We start from the raw sequence: 14,277 nt of genomic DNA, 5'->3' as shown, positions 1-14,277 counted from the left end.
ATTCTTCATTCACAAGGCGGAAAATACTGAAACGACAATCACATCTTCGTAGTGGATGCTTTCCTGAAACGGAAAGTACTTGCAAGCAGCATAATACAAAGAATAGCAGGTTTACCCAGAATCCTTTGCAGTAGGCGGAGCTATGCAAATCATCTCTTTCCACCCCAGTCTAATCCACAGTGCTTGGAACCGCCAAGCGTGCAATGCTGCGGATTAGTTTCTAAATTTACACAGCCAACCAATTCCTACCTGTGGACACGTGTTTCGGGCTTTAGGCCCTCATCAGCACAGGGCTGGAATTGGTACTTCAGCGCTAATGGAGAGGGAAAATAAATGCATATCTCTGCTTGCTGTGCATGGAAACACTTATCATTTACATCAAAATCATGTCCAGCTGACGGTGGTGTCGGGCGGCGTTCATACATGATCATTCCGATGCAGTCTGTAAAAATCGGTCCCTTTTTTTCCCTGTCCGTAAAAAAAAAAAATGAAGGCGTTCGGGATTTTTTTTTCAAAGCAGAAGAAACTTCTACAGATTTTGTCCGTAATTATCATGATTTTACAGTGAGTGCCGCAAAGTAAAGTTGGCAACCCTGCTGGTTTTACCATAAGGGGAAAGTGGGGAAATCCGCAATATAAGTTGACATTCTGTGTGTGACAAATTTTGCAAAAAAAATTCTTAAAAAAAAAAAAAGTTGCGCTAATTTTTCTGATAAAATTAAGGCCACCAAAACGAATTTGATGGCTCCATCTGTGACCGTCGTGGGACAGATCCGCTCCTTGCAGAAATTTCTTATATAAATAAATCTCTATTGTCCTAATTCGCTGATTACTTTAGAATCGGATCCGTTTTGTGGATTAAGAACAAATGCTTTCGGATGATCCATTTCTTGAATCCTTTTTTTTTTTTTTTTTTTTAGAGGCAGTTTTTATCTAGAAATTATAATCCGATTATGAATGCTACGGTTTAAACAAAAATCGGATTCCAGCTCTGTGTTGGCTTAAGTTTTTGCAATTTATCATCCAAATGGGGTCATTGACTAATCAGTTCAGTCTGAATTGTAATCTGCACCCAAAAAAACGCTGCAAAAATGAAAAAAAGGAGGCTGTAAAAAGAACGCAGGTTTAGGCTGCAGATAAAAAATGCTGCATGTGAACTATAGGATAGTTTGACTGACAGCTATCGCTCCTGACTCCCCCATATACAGGGGGATCGGCTCAGTTGAGCGCCCCAGATTCATCATGCAGTCAAAAAGATGGAAACTTCTCTCCCACGAAATCATCCGATTGCCAGCCCCACTGATATCGACAGGATCAGCTGACTTTAGTCTGACTTGTATTAGGATATTTGGACGTTATCCCCTATCTATTAATAGGGCAAATTTTGCTGTGGTCCGACTGCTGGAACCCCCACCAATCCCAAGATCCGGGGCTCTGAATGGAGCGGTGGTTGATCATGCGCAGTGCCGCTCCGTTTGGGACCGCCGGAGATGCCGAGTACTGAGATTGGCCGGTCTTCTGACACTCACTCCTATAAGAATCAATGGAGCGGATGTGAGCATGATCAATCTCCACACCAGACAGCCCTGGTTCTCGGAATCGGTGGGGTCCACCAGTCGGACCACCAACAATTGGGAAGTTTTTTCCTACCTTTAAAGTTCAATACAAGTGATCGCTCTGATACATTATAAACAAAATATCATCAGAACAATAGTTTGTTACATAACAGCGAGCAGAAATCTGAAAGTGGTCGGCCTTGAAACAAAATGGGGGGGCACATTTTTCTGTAGCGCCTTAAAGGGGTGGTCTAGGATGTTACAAATGTGATGAAATAAGAAAAATAGAACAAAACAGTCATTTTAATCCCCAATAGGTGGCGATAGAGTTCTAGTCCTCTTTCTCTCTGAAGAGACAATTTGCATATTTAATTTCCCAGAAGAGCATGCATGTCCTAAAAGTCTCCTCACTCTGACATGCCAGGCTTGGCTTGACACTCCCACAAGGATAAATGTTACCCCTTAGACCCAAACCCCCAGCCTTATGTCCACTAACCCTCGGCCACCAACCACAGGATTCGGCTCTTTTGTAGATATTGCCGTTAAAGTCAATGTATCCAGGTATGCTGGGTGGAAGTCGCCTTGTGGATTACCATGTGAACTTTTAGCTTCCTAAAAGCTGCAGAACACGTCTCCCTGTTTCTGGGGTGTAATCTTCAGATGTGCATTATTAGCCATTAGGCGTGAAATAGATGCGGAGTGGGGTTTTCTTTAGCTCTGGAGCAGATTTCTCCTGACAGCGGGCGGGTGAGCAGTATATCTCTCTCCAGCCTCATGTTCTCCGAATGTGCTGCAGGTATTCTATTAAATCCGCAGGAGGTTTAATCAGAGATTCTAGCGGCTTTATATAGTGGAGCATTGTGTGCTGCCTGTGCACGCTCTCTATTTTAGGCTCTCACTCCCTATTTTAGGCTCACTTGTGACAGAGCAGAGTATGACCAGCCTGCACATAAGGAGTCTGCTCACAAATATACAGTGCATTAATGCAATTTCCTAAAAAAAAAACACAATTTTGTGGCAATTAAAAAGGCTGCCTTGTGCCACAATCTTTTCACCCCTAAAGGTTACAAATCCTCAATAAATTTGTACGGTTCCAAGGAGAAAACTGTCTCCATTTCCATCATATATCCCCAGCTACCAATCTTGGATCAGTAACGATTTGACCCCCATCACCAATGAGCTGCATCCTAATTGGTAGTCTGAGATCCCCATAGATCTCCAGAACACAACGGTGGTCGATCATGCTCACTACCATTCCATTCATTCTCTTGAGGAACACATTAGATAATAGGTGAAAAGGGTCCCCCATTCTGGTGATTGGCTGAGCGTTGTTACCCCACTGACCTAGAACTTATTATGTATCCTTTAATAGATGATAACGTCTTATTGCAAAAATATCCTTTTAAAGAGAACTTGACATTTGCCATAAATGTGCTTTTTTTTTAGCCGATGTTCTCCTGATTCCGGCAATGTTTTTCTTTTGTTCCTGCGCCTCTCCGTTCCTGAGGTACGGCCTCCTCTTACCTTTCTATAAATCTAGGGGGTTTTAGCCAAATGGGTGTGGCCAATCTACTCCCAGTTGACTAAAAAAGACAAGGGAAGAAGGGGCCGTATCTCAGGAACGGAGAGGCGCAGGAATAAAAGAAAAACAACGCCGGATTCAGGAGAACGGCGGAAGCGGGAATAACATAAGAGCAAAAAGTGAGCATTCTTTGACCTTGTGGCAGGTCCTTATTAAAGAACCTTTACTCTGATCTAATAAGCTATATCAGTCTCTGCGCCCGTGCTGATTTATACAGGTTGATTTGCTGCTGATAAAAATTATAATCAAGGCTACACACAAGATATGATCACCGATGAATGAGCGCTTGCTGATTGCTTCCATGTTTACACGGGCCAATAATCACAGCCAGCATTATGCTGATTATCAGCCCTCTGTATCGAGAGTTTTATCAGATGATAAGGGAGCGGGCTAAACATCAGTGCCTCAAGGGTACAGCAATAATATACTGACATTATGTCATTGAAAAAGAGCTAAATTGGATAAATTAAGGCATAATCTGCATTCACCGACCGATCTGCATTGATTTTGCCTTTTTTTTTTTTCCTCCCCCCCCATTTTCTAGGTTTACGCTGACGCCCGAGTTTCTCTAGAACACACTTAGACAATATATGGGTTGCACAGAAAACAATCTTAATGAATTTACCTGTTTTCTTGATACTGGAGCTTGGGATCTGAACCAGGAAATCGTTTTAGTTCGTTCATTAAATCCTAAATGATTGCAATCCCCGGTCTTAATTTCCACGGGGAAAGTAACTTTGTGAGGATTTAACTCCCCGGGGTTCGGAGCTGCAAAAGTGATTATAAAGTAAAGTAGATTAAGCCTCCTAATGAGAGAAAAACCAATACAAACATGCAGAAGTCTGTAACTAAGTCTTTTAAAGGGGTAGATATAATTTTTTATTTTTTTTGTTTACATACTTATATGAATGTATTTGGAGCTGAAAATACATTTTGCAATTAGGTTTCTTTAAAAATGTTGCACCGTTTGGTTTTTACAGGCTCGTTGTTTCCCTGTACATTCTACTTCAATGTGGACTGTGGTTATAAATCAGCTGACAGGAGCTCAGAAAAAAAACAGCTATAAGGCCGGCCTCACACTAGCAAGTTTTACGGATGTATGAGAGGTGCAGAAAATACGGATTGCATACAGTACAATGATTCTCTATGGCCCAGCTCCTATCTGCCGTATTTTACTGATCCGTATTATACGGTCTTCTACGGCCGTAGAAAATTGCAGCATGCTGCGTTTGTCACTGTATTGCGCAGAAAATACGCCAATGAAAGTCTATGGGGGCCAGAAAAATACGGATTACACACTGACCAACAGCCTGATTTGCGAGAAATACCCAGCAGTGATCTATAGAAAAGCCGGCAATTCAGTGCGGTGTACAGTAAAATCACACTGACAGGTTAGAATAGAATAGATAGAATAAATGTCTACACATAGTATAGGGGTATATATATACTAGCTATTGAACCCGTTCTACGCCCGGGTGGCGAGCATTTATATTGGTATATGGTCTCAATTCTGGTATGTGCTGCTCCCATCTTGCTCCCCCATCCTGTCATGTGCTGCTCCATCCTGCGTCCCCATCCTGTCATGTGCTGCTCCCATCCTGCATCCCCATCCTGTCATGTGCTGCTCCCATCCTGCATCCCCATCCTGTCATGTGCTGCTCCCATCCTGCGTCCCCATCCTGTCATGTGCTGCTCCCATCCTGTCATGTGCTGCTCCCATCCTGCGTCCCCATCCTGTCATGTGCTGCTCCATCCTGCGTCCCCATCCTGTCATGTGCTGCTCCCATCCTGCGTCCCCATCCTGTCATGTGCTGCTCCATCCTGCGCCCCCATCCTGTCATGTGCTGCTCCATCCTGCGTCCCCATCCTGTCATGTGCTGCTCCATCCTGCACCCCCGTCTTGTCATGTGCTACTCCCATCCTGCACCCCCATCCTGTCATGTGTGCGCCCCCATCCTGTCATGTGCTGCTCCCATCCTGCACCCCCATTCTGTCATGTGCTTCTCCCATCCTGCCTTCATCATGTCATGTGGTGCTCCCATCATGCGCAACCATTCTGTTGTAGGGTGCTGCACCCATTCTGCCTGTTCCTGTTTCCATTCAGCCATATGTTGCTCCCATCTTTCTCTCTTCGGCTCTACTGTCTGAGTGCGGCTCTACTTCGTGCAGTTGAACTGCCTGAGTGTGGCTTTAATGCTTGAGTGTGGCTATACTGAGTGCGGCTATCCTGCCTGAGCGAGTGTGGCTGAGTGTGGCTCTACTGCGTGAGTGCGGCTGAGTGTGGCTGTACTGTGTTAGTGCGGGCGAGTGTGGCTGTACTGTGTGAGTGAGGCTGTACTTACTGCCTGAGTGCGGCGCTGGCTATAATGGATACAGCACCCCTGCAGCCAGCACAGCGAGGGCTGACTCCGCCCACTCGCGTCACTGGTCACATGCTGGTGATATCATTGAAGGTCCTGGAGCTCCGCTGGGCTCTACATCTACCCTGACCGGAGCTGCAGAGCATGGAGCCCCCATGGCCGCTATATTATGGGGGATACACGGGTGTGTGGAGCCCCCATGGCCGGTATATTGGAGGGGGATAAGTAAGTTCGGCTGCGTCACTCTGGTCCAGACTGCGCAGGCGCGGTCATCGCGCTTGCGCAGTCTATAAAGGCTTCGGACAGAGTGACGCTCCCACCGTTATATCATAGATATATATGTCAGTGAGACACATATACGGATATATATTAATATTTCATACAGCGCTAATTAGCTTAAAAGCCGGTAATTCAATTGCCGGCTTTTCCTATCTCCTTCTCAAACCCGACATGATATGAGACATGGTTTACATGCAGTAAACCATCTCATATCCCTTTTTTTTGCATATTCCACACTACTAATGTTAGTAGTGTGTATGTGCAAAATTTTGGCGCTCTAGCTATTAAATTAAAGGGTGAAATCGCGGAAAAAATTGGCGTGGGCTCCCGCGCAATTTTCTCCGCCAGAATGGTAAAGCCAGTGACTGAGGGCAGATATTAATAGCCTGGAGAGGGTCCATGGTAATTGGGCCCCCCCTGGCTAAAAACATCTGCCCCCAGCCACCCCAGAAAAGGCACATCTGGAAGATGCGCCTATTCTGGCACTTGGCCACTCTCTTCCCATTCCCGTGTAGCGGTGGGATATGGGGTAATGAAGGGTTAATGTCACCTTGCTATTGTAAGGTGACATTAAGCCAGGTTAATAATGGAGAGGCGTCAATTATGACACCTATCTATTATTAATCCAATAGTATGAAATGGTTGAAAAAACACACACATTATTACAAAGTATTTTAATGAAATAAATACACAGGTTGTAATATTTTATTATACTGGTAATCCACCTGAAGACCCTTGTCACCTGGAACAAATGTAAAAAAACAAACAATATTCCATACCTTCCGATGATCAGTCTCGTCCCACACTGTAAATCCATCTGAAAGGGTTAACTAATTTTACAACCAGAAGCCTGATAATGCAGCTGCCCCTGCCTGTAAAAACCCGCGAATGAATGGAATGTAGGTGAATGACCTGTAGTTACCTCGAGTTGCGGTGATGCGCCCTCTGCTGGATGTCCTCATATAAACTCGAGCGTGGGAAAATATTCTGAAAAGTTCCCAGGCTCGAGTTCATATGAGGACATCCAGCAGAGGGTGTATATATATATATATATATATATATATATATATATATATATATATATATATATATATATATACATACATATATATATATATATACAGTCATGGCCAAAAGTATTGACACCCCTGCAATTCTGTCAGATAATACTCATTTTCTTCCTGGAAATGATTGCAAACACAAATTATTTGGTATTATTATCTTCATTTAATTTGTCTTAAATGAAAAAACACAAAAAGAATTGTCCTAAAGCCAAATTGGATATAATTCCACACCAAACATAAAAAAGGGGGTGGAGTGGACAAAAGTATTGGCACTGTTCAAAAAATCATGTGATGCTTCTCTAATTTGTGTAATTAACAGCACCTGTAACTTACCTGTGGCACCTAACAGGTGTTGGCAATAACTCAATCACACTTGCAGCCAGTTGACATGGATTAAAGTTGACTCAACCTCTGTCCTGTGTCCTTGTGTGTACCACATTGAGCATGGAGAAAAGAAAGAAGACCAAAGAACTGTCTGAGGACTTGAGAAACCAAATTGTGAGGAAGCATGAGCAATCTCAAGGCTACAAGTCCATCTCCAAAGACCTGAATGTTCCTGTGTCTACCGTGCGCAGTGTCATCAAGAAGTTTAAAGCCCATGGCACTGTGGCTAACCTCCCTAGATGTGGACGGAAAAGAAAAATTGACAAGAGATTTCAACGCAAGATTGTGCGGATGTTGGATAAAGAACCTCGACTAACATCCAAACAAGTTCAAGTTGCCCTGCAGTCCGAGGGTACAACAGTGTCAACCCGTACTATCCGTCGACATCTGAATGAAAAGGGGCTGTATGGTAGGAGACCCAGGAAGACCCCACTTCTTACCCCGAGACATAAAAAAGCCAGGCCGGAGTTTACCAATACTTACCTGAAAAAGCCTAAAACGTTTTGGAAGAATGTTCTCTGGTCAGATGAGACAAAAGTAGAGCTTTTTGGGCAAAGGCATCAACATAGAGTTTACAGGAGAAAAAAGAGGCATTCAAAGAAAAGAACACGGTCCCTACAATCAAACATGGCGGAGGTTCCCTGATGTTTTGGGGTTGCTTTGCTGCCTCTGGCACTGGACTGCTTGACCGTGTGCATGGCATTATGAAGTCTGAAGACTACCAACAAATTTTTTCAGCATAATGTAGGGCCCAGTGTGAGAAAGCTGGGTCTCCCTCAGAGGTCATGGGTCTTCCAGCAGGACAATGACCCAAAACACACTTCAAAAAGCACTAGAAAATGGTTTGAGAGAAAGCACTGGAGACTTCTAAGGTGGCCAGCAATGAGTCCAGACCTGAATCCCATAGAACACCTGTGGAGAGATCTAAAGATGGCAGTTTGGAAAAGGCACCCTTCAAATATCAGGGACCTGGAGCAGTTTGCCAAAGAAGAATGGTCTAAAATTCCAGCAGAGCATTGTAAGAAACTCATTGATGGTTACCGGAAGCGGTTGGTCGCAGTTATTTTGGCTAAAGGTTGTGCAACCAAGTATTAGGCTGAGGGTGCCAATACTTTTGTCTGGCCCATTTTTGGAGTTTTGTGTGAAATGATCAATGTTTTGCTTTTTGCTTCATTCTCTTTTGTGTTTTTTTTCATTTAAGACAAATTTAAATGAAGATAATAATACCAAAGAATTTGTGTTTGCAATCATTTTCAGGAAGAAACTGAGTATTATCTGACAGAATTGCAGGGGTGTCAATACTTTTGGCCATGACTGTATATTTACAGTATATATGTTTTTACGATTATTTGAGCACATGGATCCATTGTATGTCCGTATGTCGGTTTTGCAAGCCTGTGAGAAAATCTCGCAGTACGGATGCCATACAGATTACATACGTAGGATGCCATGCGCAAAATACGCTGCCTCACCCTGCCTACGGAGGAGATACGGACCACTATTTTGGGGACTTTTCTGCATATTACGGCCGTAAATAACGGACCATATTTTTATTCGCTGAGTGTGAGGCCGGCCTAAGGGTTACAAACTTGTGGTCAGGGTGTCATAGTGAGCTCACTGATGGATTCTCAGTTAACTCATTCTGCAGCCAACAATAAACATTGTAAGGCCGGAGTCACACTAGAGAGGAATACGGCAAGAAAAAAATCGCATAGCACTCGGACCAATGTTAATCTATGGGGCAGCTCACATCACCATTTTTTTTTTCCAGCCGTATTATACGTGCGAGTGAAAATCGCAGCATGCTGCGATTTGCACCGTGTATCGTCTGAGACTCGCCAATGCAAGTCTATGGGTGAGGAGCCATTCAGTGTCTATGGCGCTGACGGACACAGCGAAGTAGAACAGCAATAAGTCTCTAACGCCATGAATGAAGCTACGACTGCGGTGAAAAAGAAACCAGAGATCGGGACCCAGGTCCTAGTGATCAGTGGGGCTTTCAAGGACCAGCACTGATTCGATCATTTGGTCATACATATGCGACCTCTGCAGCCAATCATTAGCCATACCAGTAATGCATTGGTCAATGGTGTAGTGAATAGATCCATGTTCAATTTGTCATTAAATAGTCTCACACAGTCAGCACAGTGTCCCAGTGTAGAGACGCACCCCTTTAATGGCGACTGAAAAACACCCAGTTTTATATTTGTTTGTATGTTACCAGAAGTAATTTTAGGGGAACGGCACAAGGCAGAGTTCTAAGAATGCGTAATTATGACAAATAAACATCAAGAGAGGTTTTCTGTAAGAGAACCTCTTCAGCAAATCAAAGTGATCAGTTTTTGCGCTTATTTATCCTGGCTGTATAGTATTCTGCTTTTCGTCATGTTCTTAAATTCAGAGATGTGGGATTTTTTGTTCAAAAGATCCTTGGGGGCGTGTCTTTAGGTTACACTACATAATTATCATGTGAACCACACCCCATTAGTAAAGACCATAAAAGTGATCACTAAATAATATCTTCTGAGACCATATGCCTGAATAAAAGAGAAAAATTTTCACAGGAGTAGAAATTAGACTCACCTCAATTGTAAGGTACCATGGATGTAGCGAACTGGGTCACAGAACCTCTCTTGCATTGTTTGAATGGCTGAGGGGGCTCCTAGTGGGCGGGGATAGATGACCATCAATGTTCTAGCCCCTGAGGTACAATTGTATCCATTGCTTCCTCTTTATTATGTGCTAATGGATGTTTATTGATTCTCTTTTTCTTTTTTTTTTTTGCAAGAATGTTATAATTCCTTCACAAGAAGCTATGTTATTCCAAGCATATTCAAAAAAAAAAGGGACACTCCTTAAAATCTAAGCTTGGCATATAATCTATCACTTCACAAAGAGCATCGAGGATTGTTTTAGTTGCCTCTATTTCTTTATTCCCTATTATTATTTTTATAGTTTTTTTTTTTAACTAAAGTTTGTTTTTCCCAAATGTCCATAATATATATTCCCAAGAATTAACTAGGATTTCATAGATGAACAGCATGCATACGGGTTTATATATCGTACATCCCTGTAAAGTTTATGTATAGTACATAATCTGAATCGCTTGGCTCTTTACTTGTTGGGTTCTTTGTTCTGCAGTCTTCCGATATATTGATGTTGGATCTTGTATGACGCATTGATCCCCCTTAGTATGCATTACCACTCCTTGAATGTCTTGGAGGCTTCTGGAATAAAGGAGGACCTCTAGGACTAGAAGTGTTGTCAAGTCTCCATGGAAAGCATCACTCTTCCATCTTAGATGACACTGAGTCCTGAGACATGTTAAAGTGGCGGGATGGGGGTCGTGTGACTATTTAAATAACATTTCCTAGTAAACAATTTAGAAAATTTGTCAATGTGTGCTACTTACCAGAAGGCCCCCAATGTGGTGCTAAATACAGATTTTGAAGTATAGTATCAGCCTATGGCAGACTATGGGCGTCATGAAGAAATGAGCAAATATCTGGAAATCTGTGTAGCAGATTCCGTTTGGTCCAAATTGAACCTAAAAATATGTTTACTGTGCTCTGAAGTCTCTCAAGACCCTAAAGCATAGTTCATAGAGTCAGGAAGGTGTTAAAAACCCAAAATGATGCTCACATGTCCCGGCAGCTTGCCGCCCGGTCCTTCATTCACTTCGGATTCGTATTTGGTTTGGATCTAACATGGTTGTTTAGGCCTCATGTGGGACGCAATACACATCCTTGATGTTAATGACACATATCATGCTTCATGTGACCACATGAGGTCCAGTCAGTGCCAGGACATCTGATAAGACAAATCTGAAGTCATTAGCTAGAGCGCCTTGGTCAACAGAATGTTCCGATTTCTCACTCATGTGCTCGTGGTTGTGTTTTGCAGGATCATATTTCTGGGTGGCTGTCCTAGAAGGAAATGTAGTTGGAATAGTGGCAGCTAGAGGCAACGAAGAAGACAACGTCGTTGAGTTACGCCGGATGTCGGTGGATTCCAACTACCGCGGGAAGGGCATTGCCAAAGCCTTGGGACGTAAAGTGTTGGAATTCGCCATGTTAAACCACTACTCTTCCATTGTGCTCGGAACAACGGCTGTGAAAATAGCCGCTCACAAGCTGTACGAGTCCTTAGGGTTCAAGCACGTGGGTGTCGTGGAGCATCACACCGTTCCAGGGATGACGCATTCATTACTGGAAAGAATGTTCTTTCAGCTCCGCTACCATCGCTACTGTCTCCAGCTCCGTGAAGAATAAAGGAACTCTGCTCATCCTCCCTGTTCCTGCATTAATTTTCTATTAACCCATTCCTGCAATGACAGCAGATTTTTTTTTTTTTATCTTCTGGTTTCTCCTCCTTCCTTCATCTCATTGAATTTATTCTCATTCTCAAATGTGCAACCAGCTCTCCCTAGCATGCAGTGAGATGGAAACTGCCCCGTCGTCTTCTTCATGGGTCACCTATCAGTTAGGTAAAGCTTACCTAGGCGTTGTGTCTACATAAGCACACGGACTCGAGCGGCGACCGGGTGGAAATGTCGTACTATTTTTTTAAAATTGTAAAAAAATAATAATTATGAATTACCTTTCAGGTACAGGGATGGGAAGTCAACTTTGAATGCAATGCATTACACCAGTAGTGGGCGCTATTGTTAGATCTATCAGTTAACCTATTGTCAATGTGAACACTGATGCTTGGTACATACAATGCATGAAAAGGAAGCGTCTGCACGTTCACGCACACACACAGCACTGCCAGCAAGGCACCGAGGTTGCACTTTTCTTGAGATGCGCTTTATAATTCTGCCAAACCCGAATGGATTTTTAGCGCATCCAAATTTAGGTGACCTTCCCTAGATGTTATACACCTTTTAAGCCAGCAGACAGCCTGTTATGTCTAAACTGAGCCCGTTTGTAAAAATATTCTGTAGGTATGTATATAACCCTCCAAAAAAAAAAAAAAAATGTTTTCACTTAGTAATTGATAGGACTTATATTTGGAAGGGCAAGTGTCCACATGGGTATGTAAGGTTTCTGGTGGTCCGCGCTCTAATTCTCTGGCTCGTAGAAGATGTCATTGAAGCACAAGAGACGCTATTCTCACCGATGTATTTGCACATTTTTTTTACCAGGTGCAATGATTAATTCCTAGCAGCAAGGAACATATAGTGATGAGTGAACGTGATGGGATAGTGTTATCTGAGCAAGCTCCGGTGTTAACAGAGCATCTACGGCGTGCTCGAATACTATGTTCGAGTCACCGCGGTTGTTCAACAGGCGCAACAAATGTAGGGTTCCTTGTTTGTTAGGCAATCCCTACATGTGTGGCGGCTGTCGAACAGCCGTGAGACATGCAGCCGCAAGGACTCGAACATGGTATTCGAGCACGCCGAAGACACTCGGTTAGCACCAGATCATGGTCAGATAACACCTTATCCCAGCACATTCGCTCATCACTAATAGACACCAATCGACTCCTTACTCAAATAATGTATATAGACCCTACACCTCTGATTCCCCTGTAAATGTGACCGCTGTACCTCCCCTGCAAGAATCCTGACTTGTCTAATGCAAATAGCAATGCAAAGCAGATTTGGCATGTGTCTGTACTTGGTGTGCCTGTACAGTGCCTGCCGAAGCACTGAATCAAAGTCAGCGGCTTCTTCTGTCTTGAAATATAGAGATATTTTGTAAAATATATGGGAAATCTAGATTTTGCATGTAGAATGTGTAGGGAGGGGACTGGAGGTGTGGAAAGGATAGATAATTTAAAACAAAAAATTGTAAAAAAAAATCTAGATTGCAGATGCATTTGATATGAATGTAGAGCAAATAGTTTTAGTAACTTTTTTAGAAAACGATAGATATATTTCTAGTTACCGTACATTTTATTTCTTACTTTTTGGTAAATATGGACACGTGGTGATGGATGAGGTCGTTAGGAGGGTATTTGTAAAATTACAGAGACTGGGGCATCTATGCATTTACTGAACTTCTTAGAAATAGGGGCATGTGCCACAAGCAGCGCCAACAAGCCACTTTGCCGTGTCCGGGGTGCTCAGACACAGGACAGTCAACCGATTTAGGGCGAACAACTGAACCTTGGCTCCAGCTAAGCTATGCCTCTGACATATTATGGGGATTCTCAGGAACCAAATCCTTTTTTTTTTTTTTTACCCTTTTTCATGCTGGAAATATCCCCTGTAGCTTCAAGGCATGCACTGAATGTATAAATAATCAAAGAGAAAGTTCATGGCGATAATCACCCACCTTAGCTCAGCCCAATGTACCATGCTTTGTAAGGTACCTCCTTGGAAAGGTACCCTCCATGGTAAGGTACCCTCCTTGGTAAGGTACCATCCTTGGTAAGGTACCATCATTGGTAAGGTACCTGCTTGGTAAGATACCATCCATGGTAAGGTACCATCCTTGGTAAGGTACCTGCTTGGTAAGGTACCATCCTTTGTAAGGTACCCTCCTTGGAAAGATACCTCCTTGGAAAAGTACCATCCTTGGAAAGGTACCATCCTTGGAAAGGTACCATCCTTTGTAAGGTACCCTCCTTGAAAAGGTACCCTCCTTGGTAAGGTACCTCCTTGGTAAGGTACATCCTTGGTAAGGTACCCTCCTTGGTAAGGTACATCCTTGGTAAGGTACCATCCTTTGTAAGGTACCCTCCTTGGTAAGATACCATCCTTGGTAAGATACCTCCTTGGAAAGGTACCATCCTTTGTAAGGTACCCTCCTTGGTAAGGTACCTGCTTGGTAAGGTACCATCCTTTGTAAGGTACCCTCCTTGGTAAGATACCTCCTTGGAAAGGTACCATCCTTTGTAAGGTACCCTCCTTGAAAAGGTACCCTCCTTGATAAGGTACATCCTTGGTAAGGTACCCTCCTTGGTAAGGTACATCCTTGGTAAGGTACCCTCCTTTGTAAGGTTTGGTCGATATTAGTCTAACGTGTATGAAGAGCTTAAAGGGGTATTCCCATCTCCAAGATTCTGCCCAATATGTAGTAGGTGTAATAATAGTAATATTA

The 14,277-nt window shown here is 43.2% G+C and overlaps 1 protein-coding gene across 1 annotated transcript in view; it reads left to right on the top strand.

Moving 5' to 3' along the window:
- NAT8L (N-acetyltransferase 8 like) overlaps positions 1-12,188 on the top strand; it is a 66,024-nt gene extending 53,836 nt beyond the window's left edge. Inside the window, exon 3 of the mRNA XM_069745817.1 lies at positions 11,129-12,188. Within this exon, the coding sequence (XP_069601918.1) occupies positions 11,129-11,496 (368 nt within the window). The 3' untranslated portion in view covers positions 11,497-12,188. The remainder of the gene's footprint in view (positions 1-11,128) is intronic.
- The last annotated feature ends 2,089 nt before the right edge of the window (positions 12,189-14,277 follow it).

This window comes from Ranitomeya imitator, chromosome 1 (assembly GCF_032444005.1).
Source record: "Ranitomeya imitator isolate aRanImi1 chromosome 1, aRanImi1.pri, whole genome shotgun sequence".
In the NCBI taxonomy this organism is placed as follows: Eukaryota; Metazoa; Chordata; class Amphibia; order Anura; family Dendrobatidae; genus Ranitomeya; species Ranitomeya imitator.
Note: the sequence above shows the minus strand (reverse complement) of the source record. Positions and strands in the feature narration are given on the sequence as shown.